At 47.5% G+C, this 26,989-nt stretch overlaps 1 protein-coding gene across 3 annotated transcripts in view; it reads right to left on the reverse strand.

Moving 5' to 3' along the window:
• The window catches only part of ATP2C1 (ATPase secretory pathway Ca2+ transporting 1), a 97,746-nt gene extending 73,693 nt beyond the window's left edge, over positions 1–24,053 (reverse strand). Inside the window, exons 1-2 of one of the 3 annotated variants that reach the window (XM_083188609.1) lie at positions 6,591–6,729; positions 6,317–6,478 (exon numbers count right to left, since the gene is read on the reverse strand). In XM_083188609.1, coding sequence (XP_083044735.1) covers positions 6,317–6,322 — 6 coding nt within the window. In that variant the 5' untranslated portion in view covers positions 6,323–6,478; positions 6,591–6,729. Of the gene's footprint in view, positions 1–6,316; positions 6,479–6,590; positions 7,001–23,943 lie in introns of those variants that run through there. The other 2 variants (XM_083188610.1, XM_083188608.1) reach the window with 2 other exon arrangements.
• Between the last annotated feature and the right edge of the window lie 2,936 nt (positions 24,054–26,989).

Below are 26,989 nucleotides of genomic sequence, written 5' to 3' on the forward strand. Positions count from 1 at the left end.
ACCCAAATGGATTCATATTATGGATACAATGAAGTTGATGAGTTAGAATGAATACTGTGATTTTGAGGACATCATTTTTTAGATTGTTTGCTTCTAGAACCACTTGTGGCACCTTATAAATAAAATGTAATAATAGCAGCTTGTGTTGTAAATACAAAAGCACTTGAGTCCTATTGGGGAAAAATTGTAATTTAAAAAAATAAAAACTGTCCTGAGAATAAGTTTGCACCTCACAAATCACTCTCAGGACAATTAATAAATAATACATTCCACTTTTCCACCAATGGGACTAAAGTGCTTTGCATTAAAATGCAAAATAAGCTTTAAAAAAAAAAAAAAAAAAAGGGAAAAAGAGTTGGGTTGTATTTTTTTAGGAGCTAAAGGATAGCGAAATGCTTAAATGAAAGGAAAGGCTTGACTGTGTTGGATGTATTCCAGAGTAGATGCCCCTGGAACTGTGCAGGGAAGCAAGTTCCATAGAATCAGAGCTGCCAATCTGAAAGCTTTGACCCCAGAACATTGCAGATCGCAGTAATCAAACATGGCAGTAAGGAATAAAAACCTGCTTCGGACACCGTTGGCACTGATCACGTAGGACTTTGAAAGTCAGCCTAACCTGAAAAAAAGATTGCTATCGCAATTATGTTGGCAAAATGGGGCTAGTAAGTTAATAGAATGGCAGCAGCATTTGTACCAGCTACAAGCCTGGCATACATTTTGATGGGAAACCCAGTTATACCCCTTTCACACCAGAAATGCAGAGACAAACCCGGGAATTACATTCCCGGGACAAGCAGGGACATTCCCGGGTTGGGACCCATTCACACATGCTTTAGAAGCAGGGACAACCCGGGTCGGCACCTTTCACACTGAACCCGGGATGACCCTGCATTTCTATGAGAATAGCATTGAAAATGGCCTTTTTTAGGCTCACATTAGATTTATTACTAATAATTAAGACACAAAACATTTGTAGTATTTCAGCCTTTATTTACTTGTATAAAACAAATTAAAAAGGCATATGAAAGCATCTTCCCATCTAATGATTAATAGCTCTCTCACCTCCTCATTTGTTCAAGACATGGCACACATTTCAGGCTTTCAGGGGTTAAAACACACTTCTGGGGTCTGTGGTGCTACAGAACATGCACAGTGTCTCCCCGCACACTGTATTCTGTCTCTGGGCATGTCTGTGAGTGTCCACCACAACAGGAAGTTGCCCTGCTAGCAAATCAGCACTAGCAGAGGCAACACGGGAAGCAGGGACATGTCCCTGCACCTTTCACACCAGCCAGTAACCCTGGAAGGACCTGGGAGCAACCCTGCTACCTAGCAGGGTTGAATTGCTGGCAAATTAACCCGGGAATTTGTCCCTGGAAGCTTTCACACCAGAGCTAGTCCCGGGTTGTTCCCGGACTCAACCCGGGAATTTAGGCTGGTGTGAAAGGGGTATTATAGGGTACTGGATTAATCTAAGCAGATCTGATGGATGTTCTGTATTTCATTGTCAGGTTTGAGACCGAGTATAAAAACAGCAACAACTTATATAGAACTTTTCTCCCAACAGAAAGTAGTAGTGAAGCACTTTACATTAATACACAGAGGGTAAGGCTGACATCTTGGGCACATCCATGATTGATGTCATCTTCTACCATTGGAGCTTTCAAACTAAATTCGGTACTCTTTACCTAGAAGGGCGCCCATCGCGGGCATCGCATGCCATTATAATGGCATGTGATGCGACCGATGCGATGCCCGCGATTTTACATAGAAAACCATGTTAAAATGTAAGGACAAGTTGGACCAGTTTGCCCAGAGCCCCCCGGTAGGCTCATATGAGATCTGGCACTTGATGTGCCATTTTTACATGCAATAAGTCGCCCGGGCAGAAGGGTGGGGTGTGGCTGCTGAATATTTTGAAATGACTGGCCGGACACTGATTGGCTGAGAGAATTCTCTCAGCCAATCAACGTCCGGTCGGTCATTTCAAAATATTCAGCAGCCGCATCCCGCCCGCTGCCTGGCAAAATGCCACTACAAGCTCCCAGCTGCTGCCGCTGCTCACAGACCCAGCCACTACAAGCTGCCCGCCCCTCGCCACTACCTGGCCGGACCCTGCAGCCCGCCTACCGCCGCACAAGGAGGGAAGTCCCCAGTCGGGTGGTCGGACCTGAGGGGACATCAAACTGAGCAGATTTGGTAGTTGAAATCGGCTCAGTGTATGGGGATCTTAAGAGAACATGTAAATACAGCCCAGTGAAGCAACAATACTAGTCATAGTGCCACTGTGCAGCTTGTCTTACGGAGCTTGGGATTCTAGTAAAAACAATCCCTACTATAAACTAAAAGTTATAAAACCAAAACTATCAACAGATTCTTAAAGGCAAGAGAAAAATATATGGTTCTGGATTTTGCGGTTCTATCTGACTGTTGGATAAATATTGTGGTCAATAACCTGGCTGTTCTCGCCATTTTTTTCCCTTCCTTTCATGACTGTATTCACCATTGTTTGTTCTGTATGTTGTTCAGTACATGTCCTTCCCTCCTCATGTTTTATCTTTGTGTGTGTATTTGACAGATGGTTTGACCTGTATGGTTTGTTTATTCTCTGCTGATCTAAAGAAAAAGAAAGAAACCCATTCAATGCTTTTTTTTTTATTTATTTTTTTAAGCGTTTAGCAATGATTACTAACAAGTAATCATTTCCTCCTATAAAATAAGCAGTTTATTACTGTAGTACAGATGGTGTGATTCTATTTATGGCTAGTAAATCTGTGAAGTATCGCCTCTTCCCACGTAAGGAAAATGATAACTATAGAGTAAGGCTCTTATTTCTCGAACTCTATACAGACTATTGAGAAATGAAAACTAATAGGAAAGTTCAGCATATTCTCCCTTCACTCCTCCATCCCTATCTTTTCATATACAGATGGGTCCACATAGATCTATCCTTTAAGCCAGGGGTGGCCAAACCTGTCCTCAAGATCTAACAATGGTGCATGTTTTCCAGGCAACCTGTGGATCTATAGTAGGAATGAATGCAGCATGTTTTAAAATGTGACAGTTAGTAATGACTACAGCTGTGCAGCAGCTAGGTAACCTGGAAAACGTGGACCGTTGGTAGATCTCGAGGACCGGTTTGGCCACCCCTGCTCTAAGCAACACAAGTTGCATTATACAGAACATGTTAGTGCAATGCGATTCTGTTGCACCAGGCATCTTTATTACGATTGTTGCCTTTTAAAAGAATCTTATTTGCAAAATGGAGTGAAACAGCAGCACAAGCAGCTTCTGTTGATTACAAGGATATGCAGCATGTCTATATTCAGTGTGTGACTGGCGCTGTTTCTGCATAAGAAATGGAACATTACTTTGTCCCCTAAAACACAGTGCAGCAATGCGTTACATATGTAAAGTAGCATTTCATGTTCTGATAGAGGGTATACATCAGGGGTGGGGAACCTTTTTGGGGACATGGGCCGTTTGTATAGGGGAAAAATGCCTCACGGGCCATAAATAAATAAAAAACAAACACTTACAAGTTCACCTGCGGCAGCCGTACCACACTCCGGCGGCTGCCGCAGTTTAAGAATTGCCGGTCTCTGTGGTCCGACGGCTGTGCAGGGAATCAAGTATAGGGGAAAGTCTCGCGAGAGGTCGGTAGTTCTTGCGAAATTTCCCCTGTACTTGACTCCCTCCGGTTACGGCCCACGGTTCCCCACCGCTGCTATACATGGTGAGATGTGCACTTTTATATTCGATTTTGCTTTGAGAAGCAAATTGGATTAGGAAGTCGAAAAGAAAAAAAAAATATTGGCCATCGAATGGTTTTTCTACATTGGATGCAGATTCGATCCCAATGCAAGCTCCCGTGTAGTATAAATCAAATGGAAACATAGTCTTGTTAGGCAAGACTAGATAGTACAACTCTGTACTATATAATCAAATGCATTTTGTGTACCATTCGAATCGGGATCGAATCACAAGCAAAATCGCACCGTGTGTACCCACTATAACACTGTCCGCACTGCAAACGCTGCTCCACTTGTGACTTGACAGAGGTGGAGCAGCAGCTGAAGATGACTGGAGATGGTGGTAAAGGTAAGTGAAAGTAACAGAGGGCAGGCAGGACAGAAGGGGCATGCAATATAGGTTTATATATAACCCTATATAAACCTATATTAGAATATTGTGGGCCCTGCTGTCCTGCCTGCCCTCTGCACCACTGCAGACCAACCATTGTATACATCAGACTGGTTAATTATGAAGTTTACAACTATGAATTATGACAGCATGATAGACAGAGGGGACGATTCAAATGTTTTTTAGGGCAACCAAAGTAATGGGCCCACTTCAGAGCAATTCAGTTATTGTTCTTATTAGGTTCCCATTATTTTTTAAGTGTCCAAATAGATGGGGTTTCGCCACGAATAGCGAATAATCCAGTCTAAGGTCCTAGTTAGTGTGTGCCTAAACCACAGACTTTGCGCACATATCTTTTTGCCACTTAAGACAGCACTGGCAGCAAAAACAAGGTCTCTTTTTGCTATTCAATGCCCAAACCAACTAATAACTCTGGTCTTGTGCCTCCCTAGTGGTAGTAACCTGATAAAACAGTTGATTCACCCCAAGAAAACTCATCAATGATCCATGTAAACTTTTCAGTCTTAGGGGTATATTAAGTGTGAGCTGTGACGGTGAGCTGTGCCAATAGCTCATGGGTCAGTATTCAACTGACCCCCTGCACTCGCTGTTTCCACCTCGCTGTTTTTTTTCAGCGAGGAGGAAACGGCGAGTACAGCTGTTAAAACTGCGAAGGTCACCACTATATGCAGTGGGCTTGCTTCATTAGCGGTGAGCCTCGCCATTCCTGGGAATCCTCGATGTCCTCTGATGGCGAAGATTCCCTGGAACATAAAATAGGGCGAGCGGCCTGCGAGGGGGTTAGACAGCGAGGATGGCTTTTTTTCGGCGATCCTCGCTGAAAACAAGCCGCCCTCACCGGCAGTAGAGGTGATTAATATGTTAAGCCTTAGTTTGCATTCCAGTGGCGTAACTATGCTGAGGCAGACCCCATGGTGGCTTGGAGGAGCCAGCGGGGTCTGCCTGGGCGCCGAGAATAATTGAGCCACTGCTGCTGCCGCCACATTGGACAAGCAGTGCCACGCCTCTCGGGAACAGGCACTGACAGCCACCGGCGCCGAATAGAAGGACAACCTCCCTCCATAGCGTGCTGCTCGCCCATCCTCGTCTGCCACCCGCCCATCCTCCATCTGTAGCGTGCCACCCACCCATCCTCCCTCCGTAGTCTGCCGCCTGCCCATCCCTCCCTTCGTAGTCTGCCGCCCACCCATCCACCCTATTAATGGGTAGTGCTGGCTGCGTCAACAAAAGGTAAAAGGAAGCCTGAATCTGATGGGACATTAGAGGAGAGGGGGCGCCAGAAACTATTTAGGCAGGGGGGAGCAAATTTTATAGTTACGACACTGATGCAATCCAAAATTCGAAGCATTCCATCTTGGTAAAAGACTATATATAGCTCATGGAGGGGCTGCAGCAGATGTCAGCCATAACGGTTGCCGTTGCTGCATTGTAAAATTCTGAATACGCGCTGGTAAGGGATGCAATTATATTTCCGGCACTTTGGATGCCGGCCAGCGGAATCTCAACTACCGTCATAGCACCGGTGCAAGAACTTCAAAATGGATCAGGATGCCAACTCTGGAATCCCAAATGTAAGTATGCCAGGGCAGGTTAGAGTCAGAGCAGGGGGGTTAGGTTTAGGGCAGTGGTTCACAAACTGTTCCATGGTAACCTGGGGTGCCTCAGGTTGGTGGTCCAAGATCAATGGAATTATTTTTTGGTAATTGTAATAGGCAAAAACAGTGGTGGTGGCTGCCAATCACAAACTATGTTGACAAACAGAAGCGTATCTTGCCCCACATCACTAACATATAAACACAATATACTTCCATTCATATTTTTTCTTATCTTCTTAATAAAAAAAAGTTGATACTCTATGGCGTCGTGGTTCAAAAACGTTTGGGAACCACTGGCTTAGGCACTAGTGGGTAAGGTTATGGTCAGGCTGTAAGCTTAGGAGAACAGGGTTTAATTACTTATGGATTCCCTGTATAAGGATTCAGGGATCAGTCTTTTGACTGCTGGCAACCCCGCCACATATGTATCCCGTTGGTATACCACACATATTTTTAATAAATACCGGTATGCACACAAATACCAAACTATTAATTTTCTACCAATGGTGTCTAATCTGCACAGAGAGCCTGGGCAAACCCAGATACATGTGACATACCTGCATTTTAACAAGGTTACCAGGTAGCGGGCAGCATCAACCTTCACCGGGCAGCATCAACCTTCACCAGGCAGCACCCACCTACACCAGGCAGCATCATGCACCGAGCACTGGGTAGCACCTACATGCACCAGACACCGCCAACCTGCACCAGGCAGTACACTGGATGTGGGATAGAAAACCAAATTGATCCTAGGCTGAGAAGCACGAGTGACAGCCACCACACATCCCACCCCCAGACACAGGCTCCCCCGTAGCGACACACATCTCTCACCGTCACAGCCGAGCCGCTGTCGGGCAGCGAAGATCCCCCTCCTCCTTCCCAGGCACAGCCGTCACTCCTGATCTTCCAACCCGATGTCACACACCTGTCCACCGCTACCGCCGCCTCAGCCGCTGCCGTCATAGCCGCCTCCCTTACCGGCGCTCAGGGGTCTCCCCCACCGGGCTAGCCGAGCCCAGCATTCAGCACCAGGGACTTGTTGCAGTGCTGATCCCGGTCTCAACACCCGACGGACTGCGGAGACACAGCACCCGTTACTGCACGGGCAAGATATCAGTAAGTGCTCACACCGGGCTGGCTCCGCTGTCACCCAGCTCACAGCCCTCGGTGTACAGGGGAAAACACAGTGCTGCGTACCGGAAGCTGTTAGGCGATATACAGCAGCGGCGCAGCAATACACTTCCCTGGCTGCGGCTGACACCTCCTACCTCCTTACAATCAGCCAATCAGTTTGCTTGTACGGCCCACCAATCCCAATGCTGATATAAAGGCTGCCTTGCCTGCTCCAGTCTCCGACTGCGAGAGAGAGGACTCGGGAGAGATCATTAGCTGTGTGATTGGCAGCCTCGGCGGATTTCTGAGTTTACAGTTCCTGATTATTCATAGAGTTCTATATATCATGTATCGTACACATGGTTTCATTTTTTTAAATCAACTCATGTTGCTAGTGCCTGCAGCAGTGTATGTACTACTGTGGCCTGCCCCCAAGAGATGTCTGACACCACCCATGGGCATACTTAGTGCAGCGCAGGGGTGGTTCGGTTCTTCCTGCTGGGAACAGGTACTGTAGCTAGAAAAAAGTTGGGACTAGACGGTGGCGCTCATAAAGCAGGTTTGTCCGCCCCAGAATAACCACATAGATCTATTTCTGCACACTTACAAGTAATGATCATAGGCTCGTAGATAAAACACTCTTGGGGGTCGATCCTATTAGCGCTGAAGGGTGCAAGGTGCCGTTAAAATGTTGGCAACGGCACCCGAATGAAGCCAATCTCGCACCCTTTGCTGGGCCAAATTCGTGTAAAATTGCTTGCAACCCTATAGAGATGCGAGCACTTAAGCGAATTCAGTCCGCCATAAAGTGCACCTGGTGCCGTGCTGATTCGCGAGTGCAAATCATCCGCACCTAATAGGATCGACCCCTTGGACTCAACACATAATCATTGCAAGAGTGCCTTCAAGAATAGTCACAATTTCCTTGTAGCACACCTGTGCCTGATGTACCACATACAGTTTGTATACAAGAAAATGGCTGCCACTCTCTAGCACACAGGGCTAGTCACTATTCTTGTGAATGAAATGAAAGTAATTCACTGTCCAATGGTGAGACCTCAAGAATAGGCTAAGGCTGTGTACACACGGGGGCGATTTTGTGTAATATCGCGGGCAATATGGTCGCTGAGGGACCATATTGCCTGCAATGGGAGTGTGTGCGCGCTCCCGTTTTCTCCCCCGTAGTGGTCGCAGGAACATGCTCCTGCGACCAGCTGATTTCCACTGCCGGGCTCCCCTGGCAGTTTCTTTTTCTTCAGCGACCATCTCTGGTTGCTGATGCTAACGGGACACTGAGCGATATATCGCTCATCGCAAGCGATATATCCCCCGTGTGTACGGGGCTTATGAAAGCTTCTAAAATGAAGGTGATGTGAAAGCTAGGATAGTTAGTCACTGCTGATATACAAGTAATTTAGTCTGGAGCTGGAACATCTTGTTCCAAGGTAATTCAACTCATGTGAGACTCAGGACATTATAGGAGTGCCTCTGCTATAGCATATATGGGTGGAACAATCATGTAAGGAAGGTTAATCAGATATTAAACTATTCCTATATCCATACCTCCCAACATCCGTGAAGGCTACAGCGAGGCCACGCTCCCGTTTTTCACCACGGTGGGGGCATGCCCAGCAGCTCAGAGCTGCTGACCAGCCCCTCTGCCTGCAAGAATAGATGCTTTGCGCATGCGCACAGAGTCTATTCACGGACTACAGGGGGGACTCCCACCTGACACCCCCCCCCCCCGGGACAGTTGGGAGGTATGCTATTTCCAATGCATGCAATGTGGATAAACAGATCTCTGTTTTCAACCCCCATTTTATAAATGTAATACTTCTTTTGGAAATTGTTTCCCCTATGGGCAGACAGCATAGACAAGCTAGCACTTCTTTACTTCTTTACTATCTGACCCAGGTTCTGGGAGACTGTAAAGGTGCCTACACACGATTTATGTTCCGTACGATATTGTATACTATTTCCCAGGAAAGTCCCAGTGGTCAAAAGCATAAGATTTGTGCTTAAAATAATGTACAATGTGCATAAGATATCATATAGCAGTGGTAGCCAACCCTAGCCCTCGAGAGCTACCAACAGTTCACATTTTCCAGACAACCTAGCTGCTGCCCAGCTGCACTCATTAATCACTGACACATTTTAAAAGATCCACAGATGGAGCTAATTAGCTCACTTGTGATTCTGTGAGGAGACCTGCAAAACATGCACTGTTGGTAGCTCTCGAGGACTAGGGTTGGCTACCCCAGTCATATAGGATATGACGTCACAGCTGTACTACACTATACTATCTTATGCTTTCTAGCCAGAATTGTGCTGCATGCTCACCCGAGCAGCTCCCTGCCAGACGACCGGCGGGAGCGCGCATTGGATAGTGCGTACACATGGTAAGATATAGTGCACTATCTAGCATGCTATTCAAAACTAGCAAGATAGTGTGCTAGATTGTGCACTATATCTTACCGTGTGTACGCACCTTAAGATTTGCTCGGGAATCTGATACCCCTTTCTTACTGGCAATTACCTGGCATTTTTGAGTGACGGGTCAATTTGCCGGGTGCAGTCTGACCGAATTTGCACCAAAAGCAAAGCTTTTCAACCCAGGAATTTGCTTAAAAGAATCTGGGTTTTTCTTCAGTGTGAAAGGTTCAACCAGGGTCACCGACCCTGGTAAAGAGCATGGCTGGCAACCCGGAATTTAAGACCAGGGTTGACCCTTTCACACCAAAGAAATATCCAGGTTATTCAGCTAATTCCCAGGTTCAAAAGCTTTAACCTGGTAATTTGCTTCTGGAGCGAGTAGAGTATAAAACATCACCCACTATTGTTGCAGAGAGTAGATAAGTATAATGAGGAGTATTCAATGCTGCTGACAGTGAATTATGACGGCGAGCAGTGCCGGTCGCTTGACATATAGGGTGAGATTTAATAGGATGAGAGATTCAGAAAGTGAGAGATTTTGTGAGAAATCTCCCATTTTTTTAAAGCGGCAATCATTTACACTGCAAAATCAAACTGGTTTTGCAGTGTAAATGATTGCCACTTTAAAAAAACTGAAGATTTCTCACAAAATCTCTCACTTTCAGAATCTCTCATCCTATTATTTCTAACCCCAAGTATTCAACTTCCTCCCCTTCACTCGCTGTTTCCACCTCACTGGTTCCCTTTGGCGAGGTGGAAACGACGAGTGGGCGATAAAACGGCGGTACTCGCCACAAATGCAGCGGACTCACTGCATTTGTGGAGAACCTCGATGTACCTCACCATATTCAATATAAGGGAGAAATATTCACCATGAAACGACGGCAAGATTTCTCCCTTACATTGAATACGGCAAGGGGGTTTGACGGCAAGGATGGCTGTTTTTCGACAATGAAAAGCCATCCTTGCCATACAAACCCCTTCGCCGGCCACATTGAATACTGCCCTATTTACTACTGTGATCTTGGGACATACTGATATGTTTATCGTACGGTACATGTTTATAAACCAAATCCTATTTAATTTTTTTTACTTTAATAACATTTGGGAGAAGGCTAAATATGACAGGGACATTTTTTAATGTAACGTAATCTATTAGCGCTTGAGTGCCAGTGACGGAAACCTCCTGGATTAGTGTAACTAAACTACTTCATAACATCATTAAACTTGTTTAGAACAATAAAATGTTTACCATTTTGAGCTTGCTTCGTTTGCCGCAGGTTACTTATTCCTAATATACAGTATGGGGCCATTCAGACCTCATCGCTCAAGTCCAAATTCGCTACCCCGGATGATGGTGGGGGTTTGCGCATTTGCAAGGTTCTGAAGTGAACGCCTCTGGCGAGCTTCAGACTCAACTGGGCATTCGCTCACTAATAGGCGGGCAGGGGGAGGTTCATGGGGTCCACCCAGCATTTTATGGGCGTGCCCTCAAAAATGGTGACATCAGAGCCCGCCCTAATCTTGACCATCATGGTCCAGGATAAAAGTAAGTATAGATTTAAGGGGTGTACACACGGTGCTATTTTGCTTGCAATCTGATCCCAATTCATTTGGGATTGAATCGAACGGCAAGCAAACGCATTCTATTTGGACTATATAACACAGATCTGTACTATACAGTCTTGCCTGCACAGTCTATTTTTCTATTTGATTTTGATGCCACAAGACTGCGCATCAGGATCAAATTGGCTGAAAACTGTTCGATATCCATCCGATTTTGCTTATATAATCAAATGCTTTTTCCTCTGAGCGGCTGCATGCGAGCGGATAAGTAAGTGGTAGGGTACTTGTGTATTTTGGCGGCGCCCCCGATGTCCGTCGTACGACGAACGCATCGCATCGCATGCCATGCACCCGATGGCATGCGATGCGACGCGATTTTGACCCCCTATACGACCAAAACTCGTATAAGCACCCCCACGCCACCCCCCACTATAAACGTGAATCCGAAGCGTGGCGAGCGCAGCGAGCCCGCGAGGGGCGGCGGTACGCGTCCTACGACCTTTTCATACCCCCACTATCCACGTCGGCGTGGAGTTTAGAATAGAATAGTGTGGCGAGCGCAGCGAGCCACCGAGCCCGAAGCGTGGCGAGCGGACGCGGATACCTTCTCAGTTATACGCGTCCCCTCGCGGGCTTCACAGGTGTCCGTGGCGACGCGGACACCTGTGAAGCCCGCGAGGGGACGCGTTTACCTGTGAAGGTATCCGCGTCCCCTCGCCACGCTTCGGGCTCGCTGCGCTCGCCACACTATTCTATTCTCAACTCCACGCCGACGTGGATAGTGGGGGTATGAAAAGGTCGTAGGACGCGTACCGCCGCCCCTCGCGGGCTCGCCACGCTTCGGGTTCACGTTTATAGTGGGGGGTGGCGTGGGGGTGCATTTAACATTGTAAGCACCCATTTGGGTGCTTAACATTGTATAAGCACCCATTAGGGTGCTTATACAATGTTTAATCGCATCGCATCGTATGGCATCGTATGCCATGTACAATGGCATACAATTTAAAAATTGTATGCCATCGTGCACTATCGTACGATATCTCGTTGCATCGCATACCATCGTATGTGTTATGGTATGCGATGCGATGGGCGCCGCCAAAATACACAAGTACCAGTGGTAGTGCGGGGATTCGGTTGGCAGGGGGGGGTGAATTCGGTTGGGGTGGCATTTACCTGCTTGCTAGGCAGTGAATATATGCAGCCTAGCAAGCAGGTCTGAATCAGGCACATAGATCCATGTGGATAGTAAAATTGCTTGCCCATGGGGAGCTATGTTCTGAACTTGAGGCAAACACCTCCCTAACCCAAGCCCCACAACCATCGGCTAGTTTGTAATCTCTGTGATTTTGTCATTGATGGCAGAGATATTATAGTTCCCAGGCATTGATAGCATCCTGTCAAATATGTTTTTTAATTCCAGGTGCAGGAGGTATTGAGCCTAGCCCCACATAATGGTCTTTATTCAGATCTGATCGCAGTACAAATTTGTTTGGAAAATGGTCAAAAACATGTGCACTGCAGTTGGGGCAGATGTAACATGCAGATAGAGTTAGATTTGTTTCTGTGCAGGGTAAATACTGGCTGCATTATTTTTACACTGCCATTTAGATTTAAGTTTCAACACACCCCACCCAAATGTAACCTGTTACATCAAGATGGGGCTGTAGATGTAGCTTATCTAGACTTTAGTAAAGCTTTTGACACTGTCCCACATCGCAGACTGTTAAATAAACTTGAAAGCTTGGGATTGGAGTCTAAGATAGTTGAATGGATAAGATCTTGGTTGCAGGACAGAAAACAGAGAGTTGTAGTAAACGGAGTACAGTGAAAGGAGGGAAAGGTTACAAGTGGAGTACCCCAGGGATCTGTACTTGGACCGGTGCTTTTTAATATCTTTATTGGTGATATTGCAAATGGAATTGAGGGTAAAATGTGCCTTTTTGCAGATGACACAAAGGTATGCAACAGGGTAGACACACCAGGAGGGGTAAAACAAATGATTGAAAATCTAGGTAGATTAGAGGAATGGTCAAGAGCATGGCAACTACAGTTTAATGCCAAAAAATATGCAAAATCATGCACTTGGGTCTCAGAAATCCAAAGACTAAATATAGTATAAATGGCACTATAATGGAAACTACTGAGGAAGAGAGGGATCTAGGTGTCACTATTTCAGGGGACTTAAAAGCAGGTAGGTAACAAAGCAATGAAGAAGGCAAGTCAGATGCTTGTTTGCATAGGGAGAGGTATCAGCAGTAGAAAGAAAGAAGTAATAATGCCACTGTATAGGTCATTGGTACGACCTCACCTAGAGTACTGTGTTCAGTTCTAGAGGCCATATCTCCAGAAGGATATAAATACATTAGAGACTGTACAAAGAAGGACAACTTAAATGGTGCATGGCCTACATCACAAAACGTACCAGGAAAGACTAAAATATCTTAATATGTATACTTTGGAGCAGAGAAGGGAAAGGGGGGACATGATAGAAACTTTCAAATATATCAAGGGTTTTAACAAGGTACAGGTGGGAGACATTCTTCACAGGAAGAGGAGCAACAGAACACGAGGACATGCACTGAAACTAGAGGGAGGAAGATTCAGGGGAAATGTGAGGAAGAATTACTTCACAGAAAGAGTAGTAGATAAGTGGAATAGCCTACCATCAGAGGTGGTAGAGGCAAATACAGTAGTGCAATTTAAACATGCTTGGGATAGGCATATTGATATCCTTACAAAAATAGGATTTTGGGTACCTACCGGTAAATCCTTTTCTCGTAGTCCATATGGGATACTGGGCTTCACTACTATGGGGATTGAGACCTCCGCAGGAGAGACAGGCACATAAAAGAACTTTCAGTGTGGGTGCACTGGCTCCTCCCCTCAATCTCCCTCCACTAGTCAGTTAATGCAAAAACTGTGCCGAAGGAGAGCATGTGAGGAGTATGTGATAATGTATTGTGGTGAGATTCATCCAGCACACCCAACCGAACAAAAAACATATAAAAGAGGTGAATCCTAACAACTTAAGAGGACACCTGTAACTAGAAAAAATCTATAGTCATATCTATCCTATAGAAAACAAGGCAATAGCCTAACAATAAAGTAGGTCTGACAGCAGAAAAAGCCGCACTGAGGCGGGCTCCCAGTATCCCATATGGACTACGAGAAAAGGATTTACCGGTAGGTACCCAAAATCCTATTTTCTCTACCGTCCAATGGGATACTGGGCTTCACTACTATGGGGAGGTCCCAAAGCTACCAGAACGGGTGGGAACGTGCGGATTCTGCTGTAGAACCGCATTCCCGAACTGGGAATCCTCCCTGGCCAGGGTGTCAAACTTGTAGAACTTCACAAATGTGTGTTGCCCTGACCAAGTTGCGGCCCTGCATAGCTGCATTGCCGACACCCCTCGAGCAGCCGCCCAAGAGGTACCTACAGACCTGGTTGAATGAGCCTTTACTGAAAAAGGAAGCGACAAACCAGCTGATGCATAAGCCTGCTGGATAGTACATCTTATCCACCTGGCAATGGTACGCGTTGAAGCAGGTAAACCCTTCTTCTGCGCATCATAAAGCACAAACAGGCTGTCCGTCTTACGGATCCTAGCTGTGCGCTTGACATACCCCTGAAGGGTGAGGACCACATCCAAGGTATCTGGTATATCTGGGTGTGTTGCGCTAGAAGGAACCACAATAGGTTGGTTTAGGTGGAACCCTGACACCACCTTAGGAAGGAATTGTGGTCTAGTCCTGAGTTCCGCCCTATCGTTGTGGAACACAAGGTAAGGGCTCCGACAAGATAAAGCCCCGAGCTGGGACACCCTCCTGGCCGAAGCTAGAGCCAGCAGAACAACAGTCTTCCAAGTGAGGTGTCGCAGCTCAGACTCCTCCAGTGGAACAAACCGAGCTGATTTCAAGAAAGTAAGAACTACTTCCAAATCCCATGGTGCAGTGGGAGGCACAAAGGGGGGCTGAATCCTCAGCACCCCCTGTAAGAAGGTTTGGACTTCCGGCAAGGCCGCAATCTTTTTCTGAAAAAACACAGATAGTGCGGAGATTTGGACCTTTAAGGAACCCAATCTGAGTCCCTTATCCAGGCCAGCCTGAAGGAAACGTAGCAGACTGTTTAATCGAAAACTGGCCGGAGGCAAGTCATTCTTCTCACACCAGGCAATATATCTGCGCCATATTACATGATAATGTGACGCCGTCACCGGCTTCCTGGCTTTTATCATTGTAGTGACGACAGAGGGATGGAGACCCTTGTGGACTAAGATCTGCCGCTCAACCTCCAGGCCGTTAAACGTAGCCGCTGTAAGTCCTGGAAGACGAACGGGCCCTGGAGGAGCAGGTCTTCTCTTAGGGGCAGACGCCACGGGTCTTCCACTAGCATGGCCTGAATGTCCCCGTACCAGGCCCTTCTTGGCCAGTCTGGTGCCACCAGAATGGCCTCCGTCCCCTGATGCCGGAGCCGCTTTAGCACCCGAGCCAACAATGGGAGAGGTGGGAAGAGGTACACCAATTGGAAATCCCAGGTCCAGGTCAGAGCGTCCACCGCTATCGCCCCTGGGTCTCTGGTCCGTGCACAGTACATTGCTACCTTGTGGTTCAATCGTGAAGCCATCAGGTCGATCTGAGGGAGCCCCCACAGATCCACTATGGCATTGAACACTTGAGTGTGAAGGCCCCACTCTCCCGGGTGAAGATCATGACGACTCAGGAAGTCCGCCTCCCAATTGTCGACCCCCGGGATAAAAATGGCAGACAGGGCCTGGACATTCTGTTCTGCCCAGGACAGAATCTTTGACGCTTCTCTCATGCAAGGCATGCTCTTGGTACCACCCTGCCGATTTATATAGGCCACAGTGGTGGCATTGTCCGACTGGACCTGGATCGCCTTTCCCTGTAACAATGGAGCTGCCTGTAACAGGGCATAGTAGACCGCCCTCAACTCCAGCTTGTTGATATGAAGGCCTGCCTCCAGTGGAGACCATCGACCCTGTAGGCGGACTCCCTGTGTCACAGCTCCCCAGCCCCTCAGGCTGGCGTCCGTGGTTACCAGAATCCAGTCCTGGATCTGGAACCGTCTGCCTGCCAACAAATTGGATGAATCTAGCCACCACTGTAGCGAGATCCTGGTTCTTGTTGCAAGGCCAATCCTTCTGCGCATCTGCAGGGGGGAGCCGGACCATTTTGTCAGAATATCCAATTGAAAAGTCCTGGAATGGAAGCGGCCAAACTGTATTGCTTCGAATGAAGCCACCATCTTGCCTAGAAGCCGGAGGCAAGGATGGATCTGTACCAGAGGTGACTGTAGGACCTCCCTGACCAGCTGTTGTATTGCAGTGACCTTTTCCATCGGCAGAAAGACTTTTTTGTTCCGATGTATCCAGGATCATGCCCAAGAAAACCATCCTCTGGGTTGGAACCAGCGATGATTTGGGCATGTTCAGGATCCACCCGTGGTCTCTTAGAACCTGTATGGACAGATTGAGAGCACTGCTTAAAGCCTCCGCCGACCCTGCTTTTATTAGCAGGTCGTCCAGGTATGGCACTACATTCACCCTTCGGAGCCTGAGTAGTGACATCATTTCCGCCATTACCTTTGTGAAAACCCGCGGGGCTGTCGACAGGCCGAAAGGCAACGCCCGGAATTGGGAATGGTCGTTCCCCAAGGCAAACCTGAGATAGATTTGGTGTGGGGGCCAAATAGGAATGTGTAGATAGGCGTCTTTGACGTCTATAGAGGCCAGGAACTCCCCTCCTTCTAGGCTGGCGATCACAGAGCGCAAGGACTCCATCCTGAACTTGAACACGCGCAGGAAGGGGTTCAGTGACTTTAGATTCAGGATGGGTCTTACTGAGCCGTCTGGCTTCGGTACCAGGAATAGGTTGGAATAATATCCCTGGCCCTGCTCCGTGTCTGGCACCGGTACAATTACCTGAGACTGAAGCAGCCTGGTAATGGCCCCCTGAAGGAGCACCTGATCTTCCTGGGATGCTGGAAGTGCCGACCTGAAGTATCGTCTGGGAGGGGGTTTGTCGAATTCCAGCCTGTAACCTAGAGAAATGAGACCTCTGGCCCAGGAATCCAGACCCGAGGCGTCCCACACATGGCTGAAATGCAACAATCGCGCTCCCACCGCGAGAGAATCTCGTGGCGGGAAAACCCCGTCATGCTGCAGGCTTAGAGGAAGTCGCGGCATTTGGACGGTCCTGGGTGTTGGAGGTGTTAGGCTTCCTAAACTTGCCTCTCGTGCCCCTGCTGGCATTGGAGGCGCCCCTAGCCTTGGGGCGAAACCTGTTCCCACGAAAGGACTGCTGGGAAGCACCTGTGAAGGTACGCTTTGCAATCGTGGGGGCTGATGGAAGGAAGGTAGATTTTCCTGCCGTGGCTTTGGAAATCCAACCGTCTAATTCACTGCCAAACAGCCATTCTCCTGTAAAGGGAATACCCTCCACACTCTTCTTTGAGTCTACATCTGCAGACCACTGACGCAGCCACAAGGCCCGTCTGGCTGAAACCGCCATGGCTGAATTGCGCGCGTTTATTGCGCCCAATTCCTTTTGTGCCTCGCACAGGATTTTTGCGGTATCCTGAATGTGACGCAGGCTGTCCCCTATCTGGGCCACAGTCATGTCACCCAACAACCCTTCCTGAATCTGGGTTGACCAGGTATGAATAGCCTTGGCCATCCAGCAGCTGGCTAAAACTGGACGCTGGGATGCCCCACTAGCCGTATATATGGACTTGAGGGTAGCTTCCAGCCGTCTGTCCGCCCCGTCCTTAAGGGTGGATACCCCTGGGACTGGTAACAACACCTTTTTAGAGAGGCGGGAAACAGAGGAGTCCACTACCGGTGGCTCCTCCCATTTCTTTCTGCCCAAAGGCTCAAAAGGATATGCATTAGTGAACCTCTTTGAAAGAGTAAACCTCTTATCAGGGTTTTGCCAAGCAGACCTGAAAGCAGTTTCTAACTCTGCCTGCTCAGGGAAGTACACTGGCTGTTTCTTCTGAGTCATAAAGAAAGGATCACCTTCTGTAGATGCCTCTACTGGGAGATCTAAAACATCCCTAATGGCCCTGATAAGGGGCTCGGGACCATGCACTGCCGCCTCAGGAGCTGGTTCCTGCAGACCCTGCTCCTCACCCTCCTCCAATATGTCCTCATCGTCCTCATCTGTGTCAGGATCCATAGCAGTAGCCTGCCTCTTTTGAGGCTGTGCGGGAGGAGGAGGTACATTTTGGGTATGAAGAATATCCACCCTGGCAGCTAACAAGGACAATTCCCTCTGAACCCTCTGCGTTTGCTGAGTGTTAGTGGAAAGCTGTGAAGCCACAGAATCCAACAAGGTCTTTATGTTTGAGGCCCACGCAGGTTCCTGATCGTCTGCCTGCGACTGCCCCGCAAGCTGTGGGGGAACCCCACTGATCTGGGTGTCAGCACTACTGGGCTGTGGTGACATACAAGCCTCACAAGTAACTTGGGACTGTGACTTGGGCACAAACTTGGTGCTACACACCATACAAGTGAACTTTTTCACCATGATGAGATAGTACTACAATGTCTGTAGTAACAAACACAACCCCCACGCAGTCACACACGTGCACACACTGCTGGATGTGTTCCTCTGAGTGAAAACAGACTATGTGCTTGCTTCTATGCTGTGTCTGTAACTAATCAGTGGGGAAAAAACAGAGCAATTGGGGAGCCAAGTGCACCCTTAACCTGAACTCACAGATCTGGGTGAGCTGGTAACGCTAAACACAGTGATATAAACAACACAGTGTCTGACTAAGCTAGATAGCGCAGCAGCGCTAAATCGCTATACAAACCTGCTGTCTCTGCCGTGCTGCAAGTACCCGGATCCACCACGCCAGTGAGGAGCCCTTGTAATGGAGTCTGGCAGCGTGTGAAGAAGCAGGAAGTGACAGCGCGCGCCCAGCAGAGCTTGGTCCCGCTCTGAGTGAAGCCCCGCCCCCTTACACGGAGCTGGCGCTTACATATATTTATACTGACATATTTAAGGTGTAAAATATATATCATACATTATACCCTGAGGGGTGTCCCTGGTGGTCCAGCGGCAGCACCCCTATGCCAGTTATCAGACGCGGTGTTCACGCGGTCCCTGCTGGAGAGCCGCCATTACTAGCCGTCGTCTTGCCGCACCAGAAATGGCTGCGGGGACCCCTTGTGGGACCCCCAGCCTGTACTCACCACCGATGTCTTCAGACCTGTCAGGGGTGTGCGGCGGCTAGGGGACTTGCTCGCTACAGCGCAATGCTGTGCGGTGACAAGTCCCACGCAGGACTGGATTGTCCTGTAGCAGGGTCAGCTCTGCACCTGAAGAGGTCGGGGACTGACCCTTCCCCTGACACCCACGAAGCAGGACAGCTGTGTGGTCACCACAGCGCCCCAAAATAACAAACTTGAAAATAAATGTGGAAAAAACTCTGGAGCATCCAGAAGCACTGCCTCTCCTGAGGCACATTTTTCAAAACTTTCAAAACTAGTGGAGGGAGATTGAGGGGAGGAGCCAGTGCACCCACACTGAAAGTTCTTTTATGTGCCTGTCTCTCCTGCGGAGGTCTCAATCCCCATAGTAGTGAAGCCCAGTATCCCATTGGACGGTAGAGAAAAAAATAAAGATCAAATATGGTTTAAGGTAACATGTTTAAAAAAGGGGCAGACTAGATGGGCCAAGTGGTTCTTATCTGCCGTCAAATTCTATGTTTCTATGTTACATCTGCCCCACCTGCAGTGCACATGGATGTGCTCATTTTCCAAACAAATTTGTACTGCAATCAGATCTGAATAAGGGTCAATGTCATAAAGCCTTGTAATTGAATATTAGCTCTACAAGGCATTCTTGCTTTCTTACACAAACTGATTTGATAGCAAGGGCATAACTACCATAAGTGCAAGGGATGCAGCTGCTATGGGGCCCAGAGCTGAAGGGGGCCCATCTTTGCTGTCTAACTAATACGTTTTACATACATTTATCACCATCAGCTGCTAAATAGGGGGCCCATACAAACCTTTGCTATGGGGCCTACGTATATCTAGGTACGCCACTGATAGAAATAATGTTCTCTAATGTACATTCTGATTTTAGGATACATCAAGACCACATTAATATACTATTCCCCTAATGTAAATAAGTCCTTGTTTTTGCATCATTGAAGATGGTACCCCTGTGTGCATGTAGGCTGCGTTGGCCCTTGTGTGTATCTGTGTGTGTGTATAGGCTGGCACTGACCCCTATATGTGTGTAGAGTGGCACTAACCCGTGTGTGTGTGTGTGTAGGCTGACACTGGCCCATGTATGTGCATGCATGTAGGCTGGCATTGGCCCTTGTGTATGTGTCTGTGTGTATAGGCTGACACTGCCCCGATGTGTGTAGGCTGGCACTGACCCCTATACTGTATGTGTGTAGAGTGGCACTTACCCCTGTGAGTGTGTGTGTCTAGGCTGGCACTGACCCCTATGTGTTTAGAGTGGCACAAACCCCTGTGTGAGTGTGTGTCTAGGGTGGCAGTGACTTCTGTGTGCATCTGCAGGACAGCCCTCTTAGGGGTTTATTTACTAAGATGGGAGTTCTATTTCAGGTGGGATAAAGCTGCCTAGTGGTGGCGCCGGCCCTGCTCGGGCCCAATTCAGCATTGATCGATAATTAGAGAATTTGCAAACCGTTCGAATATCAAATGTGCGTGCGCAATGTTTGCATTGCGCATGCACAGTGGCAATTAGTGAATAAATATCTGTATGAATAGAAGTCACAGTTTGATTGACAGGAAGCCAGCATTTACGGGCGGGAACATGGGGTTTTCTGGGAGTGCTTGTAAATATGCAGGCGTGCTCCAGTGGTTTTTTTACATCAGCGATGACCAATTCAAGTCTGTTTTTTAGCAGTGGAAGCACAGGACTGGCGAAGATGGAGAAATTTTTTTTAATGGTTTGGTTTTTGTGAATGGATCTGCAAATATATCACTACTTGCAATGCATTCATAATTCTGAAAGGTGCAGCGACTTTTTGCTTGCAGGCAACTGTTTATTTTAGAACTAGAAATACATGCTGAATTAGGTTTAAGCGATATTTTAAACAATCGGGGAAAAAAAGGGGAAAAAAGATCAATATAGTTTAAAATATCACTTACCACACGCAATTGGCAGCATTTTACCTTCAGGGGCAAGGCTTTACAAAATGACACTTTTATATACCAGGACAGTAATAAAGGAGGAATATTTGTATTGAGCTGTTTATAGGCTATGTCCTGTAGGGTTTATTTTTCTTGGACTGTATCTACAGGGGGGGGGGTTGTGCAGAGAAATGTGGAGGACAAAAGAGGTTGTATTGGTTGGGTGCGCACTGATCAATTTGAAAGTTGACTTTTATTAAATTGAGTTTAAAACACGCTCTGTGTTTGTCTCTTTAACTAAGGACAAACGAAAGTGGGCGTAATAGTGAAATATAGAGGTTAAAATCAAACATACCCAATATATACACACATACAGTGCTTGAAAAAAATAGGTTCAGTGTCAAAAGAAAATACTGTACATTAATAAAATGCCTGCTATGTTATACATAAAAGGTATCGGGCTAGATGTACTAAGCACATGTATTACACACCCATAAGATGAACTATCTCTGCATCTGCATATTTACCTCCTTATTACCTCCCTGTCACTACCCAAGTACGCCCAATACATTTTCAAGAAATGTATTATTCCATGTGACGCAATTGCTTAATAGTGTCTGACGTGCGACTCAGAATCTGTCCTTAACTGTGTTGCAGAGCAGTAAAGAACACCATTTTATATGTACTAACATGTAACATGAGCATATACTACCACCCTCTGGTGACTCTCAGTATAGCATTCACTTGTGCACATGGAGTCCGAGTACAATAGGGGCATGGTTACATAACTTTTATACAATTGGACATGGGGGCAGGACCAGAAGGGGGGGGGGGTCATGATAGGGGACAGGGGGTGGCTAGTGGTGATAGGTAGAGCACTCCGAAAATGGACTACAGTGTGTGTTGCCTCGCAGGATATGCCAACCTTCATTGAAGGGGCCCTTCATTTTTGACACACTGGGGGCATGGTACCTACAATAAACAAGGCCATAATGTCAGAGTGTAGTAGTAGTAGTAGTAGTAGTAGTGCCCTGCTAGTGCCACTCTCCCTTCCGATTACTCTACATTTATGCTGCACTCACCACACTGGTGTTGTCTGGAGGCCTCCACATGTACAACAGGCAGGAGCAAAGGAGGCCGTGTTGGAGGTCAGTGCAGGACCAGGGCTTCTAATGTACATAGCTGTGGGAGCCCGGCACCAGGGCTGGCAACAGAAATCTTGGGGCCCTGTACAATTATATTTCTGGGGCCCCCACCTAATCCCAAATCCACACAACCCTCTTCTGCATGAGCCTCATTTAACCTTTCGCTGCTCCAGATCCTGCTTTCAGGTGCGGACTTCTCTCATTCTTAGTCCAGTTGGCCTGGCTGCTGCTGGCCTGTCACTTTCACAAAAGATGCCGAGCACTACAAGCAGGCACGGAACGCATGTGCCTTTAAAGTACAGGAGCCAGAGACTGAGGCTACAGTGCCAGCGGCGGGTATGGCTGTGCGCCTGCGGCCACAAGCCATGTGCACACACAGAGTAGATGGCTCTGAGCACCAAACGGCAAGGCACACACACAGTAGACAGCAGTGGCACACAGTGAGTCAGTCAGACTCAGCCACACACAGATGGTGCACAGTAGATGGCCTGGCCGCGAGGGTCAATGGCAGGCCAGCGGCCGTAATGGGGCATGGAAGCTCTGGGGCCCTTGAGATGGCTGAGGCCCGTCACACTTGACGGGCCTCAGCATGGGGACGCTCCGGGGTCCATCCCATATGCGCATATGTAATTAGCGGCTCATTGATATGCACGGCGCTCAGTAGACATGCGCATAGTGGGAACTATTAGACATGCGCATAGTGGGAACTATTAGTTCCCATCAGCTGCAGGGACTGCCCCGACGCCGTATGGACCCCAAAATGACCCTGCTGCACCACCAGCATCCACAGCATAGTGCCCATGCGGGATGGACCCCGGAGCGTCCCCACTGCCCAGCATCCAGAGGGACCCCAAGTACTGTGCCCATGCCAGACCCGATGCCTCCCCAGAAGTGCGTGAACCCCGCTGCACGGATCCCCCATGCAGGTAAGTATCAGGGGAGGGTGGGCACAGGGCAGGTACCAGGGGAGGGGGGGTATATTACTGGTTAATTACCGTTTTGTAGCTTTCACAAGGGGTTCAATGTGAAAGGTACAAAAACGGTAATTAACCAGTAATATACCGTTTACTACATGCAGTGGGAAAGGGGTTAAACCTGCTTAAAGAACCGTTTAAAAAAAACGGGTCAAAGCAGGTTTGGCAGTGGGAAAGCAGCAACAGTTACACAGGGGTTTATGCATCATTCCGAGTAAAGAGTGGAGAAGTTGTTCAGAGCAACCAATCAGCTTCTACTTTTCATTTCATATACTGCACTTGATAAATGCTACTTTAAAGCTGACAGACAGATACACTTCTCTGTGCTTTTCTTTGCTTCATACATCAACCCCAGGGTTGCAATACACTCCCTTCAACAGTCTTTCTGCTACTGCTTTATGTCCTGTGGCAAGCTACAATATCCCACTAGAAATTCCAAGGGAATGCAAGTGTTCAAATATTTCCATGTGATCTCTGTTTCCCGTCCTGACAGTCCTCTCACCACTATGCTGCCATTCACCCTGTACACTCCCTTTCCAGGGAAATGCCGGGGCTCATTACTTCCTCATATGAGATCCACGGTGTTCCCCTGGTCAGAGCAGCATGTGATTTGTAAGAAGTCACTATGTGCATAATAGAATTCTCTGTATTATAGCAACTTAATACACTTACAAACAGTGCAGGTCATCATACATAAACATTACAACTTCTGCAGGATAGAGAACCATTAACAACAAAACCTGTATACTTTTACGTGACTGTACATGAGTATTGTATATGCTTATTAAACTATTGCGTGCTGTCTTACTGTTTTCTTGTCTTCGGTATTCGGAAGGGTCTGTAGGTATGAACAGGATACAGGAAAGGCTCGGTAAAAGGAACTTTAGCTTTACATTCTGCTATAGGCTACAACAGAAGCTGTAGCCGTATATAACATAGAATGGCTTTGTCATCCGCACAAGGGCAAATTACAACAGTGTATCACATAACATGCAGAACACATTTAAAGTGACAGCACTCTTTTACATAGTACCTCGGGATATATACAATATACTTTTGAAAACACAATTATAATGACATGGATTCTATGCAATATTTAGAGATAAATAATAATGCAAACTTTTATGTTATTTTTTGTATATGCATACACATATCCCGGGGTACAGAGCGGGGGTACTAATTACCTGGGCCCAGCATGGTCTGAAAGACCCTGGAGTAGAATTAAGAAGCATACCTCCCAACTGTCCCGATTTTGGCTGGACTGTACCTTTCTTTGGGACAGCCACACATCCTGCCCGGGGCTGGCAGTGTCCCGCGATGGGGGGGAGGTGGGCAGATGGAAGTTCCCCCTGCTACATCCATTGCTCTGCAGAGCATGAGGGATTAGATGTTGGGTTCATGCGCACCGTGTCTATTCGCTGATTGAGGGCATGACCAGCAGCTCTCACAGTGCTGGCCATGCCCCCAACAGTAGTGAAAATGGGGGCATGGCCTCTTGGGAGCACCACAGTCATAAGCCAAGCCCCCTGACAGAGGCCCCACCCCCTATATTCGGAAAGGCGCGTGCTCCTGTCCCTCCTCCACTGCCACTAATATTGGAAGGTATGAAGAGGGTTGTTATGTGGGAAAAGCTATTATGTGCGCTATGACAGGGGCACATTACACACCAATATGCATGGACAGCTCTGTCCCTGGCTGAGCTGCGGACGACTTTGGGCTGCACAGGAGATCTTGCAATAATAGTGTGATCTACCACATGCGCAGAACAGCCATCGAGATCTACCGCATGCACAGAGGGGACACAGTGAATCAGCCCTAGATTAATTAATACATCATGTCATAGTGCTTAGCATTTTGGAGCCCATTTATCAGCAAGTGATAACATATTTGCCTATGAAAAATGATGCTCCAGCCAATCCGCTCACAAATATAATTTTCAAATTCATGACAGTTAGGAGCTGAGCACCATTTATCACATGCAACAAGTTTTATCACCCATCAATAAATGTGGCCATAATCAGTGGCGTAACTATGCATTGGGCGCCCCCCCACCGTTAATGGGGGGCGCCCCCCGCCAGCAGCCTTACCTGTCTTGCTGGTCCCGTCCCGGCTCCCTTGCTGGCTTCATTCTTCTGCTAGTGAGACGGACCAACACAAAATGTCCGCCCCATACAGCAGACAGTTTCAGAGAACTGTCTGCTATATGGGGCGGACATTTTATTGTGGTCCGTCTCACTAGCAGAAGGATGAAGCCAGCAAGGGAGCCGGGATGGGACCAGTGAAGTCAGGTAAGGCTGCGGGCGACGGATTGGCGGGCGGCGGATGGGAGGAGGCTAACTATAGCACCACAGCGCCTCCCCGCGACCGCGGGGGCTGCGGTGCTATAGTTACGCCTCTGGCCATAATTTCCTAAATTTGCTCAAGTCCCATCTCTCCTGGACCTGCAATTTGGATTGGCTGCCCTCCACAAGCAAACAAAAGAATCAGACACATTTGACAATAATAATAAAGGCCAGACACAAGTGCACATATATAGTCCAAGTATATGCAACAAAGGAAGACTGGGGAGGGTACATGGGAAACAGGATGGGAACGGGCAAGCTGTGAAATCACACGGGACGCCTGAATCCAGATAGGGGTCAGGTAAGTATACTTACTCCCCCACTAACATAAATCCTACCCATCCCCTCTTGCTCGGCCTGAACCTAACCCACCCAGTATACTTACGTTCAGCAGTTTGGATCCCGGTGCTTACATCCAAATTTATGTTGGGAGTCTGGCAGTAGTCAAGATGCTGACATCGGTATAGTGTATTTGGATGGCGTAGGATTTATGTGACAAGAGTTGAGTAAAAATATGAGGAGAGTGTAATATTAGTTTTTTTTTGTGTGTGTGTGTGTGTGTGTGTGTGTGTGTGTGTGTGTGTGGGGGGGGGGGGGTCATCAAGATTGATCGTGGCATGGGTGGGAACTGGATTGCCATGGTTGTCCTGTTATAATAAGATGTAAATACAGTGCCGTAGCAAGGTGGCAGTTCGACCGGTGCCAGCCACATCTGCTAGACAATTGGGTCCAACTGTAGTAGGATGTGATTTTTGAAAAAGGTGTGATTTTATCATAAAAAAACATAAATTTTCCGAAAATAACACATGTGATAGGGTGTGATTTGCTGTAAAAATCACGTTTTGGCATGACCCAAAAAAATTCCACATTACAACAATCGCATCCACATGTTTTCCCATTTAAAAGTATAGTAATCACACAAGTATTAGGGTGTGATTTTTCTAATCGCACACCTGACAAAAAAATAAATAAAATTACCTAAACAGACCTGGGTCTGGCTGGCGAGTATCACAAAAGCAAGCACAGATTAGTGAGATCCATGCATGCTTCTGTTTGTAAAAGTGTTTAAAGAGTTAAATAAAAAACTGTGTGGGGTCCACCCCCACAAGCAGAGCCGGGCCCTTGGACTGGTCCAGGTTCCAAACATACAAAAGGAGTACGGGTTCCCTGTATTGTTTAAGACCGGTCCGGGCTCCAACAGCCAACAGGGTAATGCCACAGCCAGGGGACATTTATTATGTAATAAGTGTCCCCCTGCCAAAGCATAACCCCCTGACTGGTCAGCCCTGGCCGGGGTCCCTGGTAGAGTGGAGACCCTCCCAAAAAAGGGTCTTCCTCCAGTCCACCCAAGGCCAGGGCTGAACACTGTGCTAGAAGCACCATAAGCAGAGAGCGACACCGATTGCAGGGAAGAGGAACTGCACGGGTAGTGGAAGATGCAGGATGCGAGAATGCACACTAGGCCCACTACATATGAAGATGCCAATATGTAGTTCCACATAGGACAAAATA

Source organism: Crinia signifera, chromosome 5, assembly GCF_055691185.1.
Source record: "Crinia signifera chromosome 5, ASM5569118v1, whole genome shotgun sequence".
In the NCBI taxonomy this organism is placed as follows: Eukaryota; Metazoa; Chordata; class Amphibia; order Anura; family Myobatrachidae; genus Crinia; species Crinia signifera.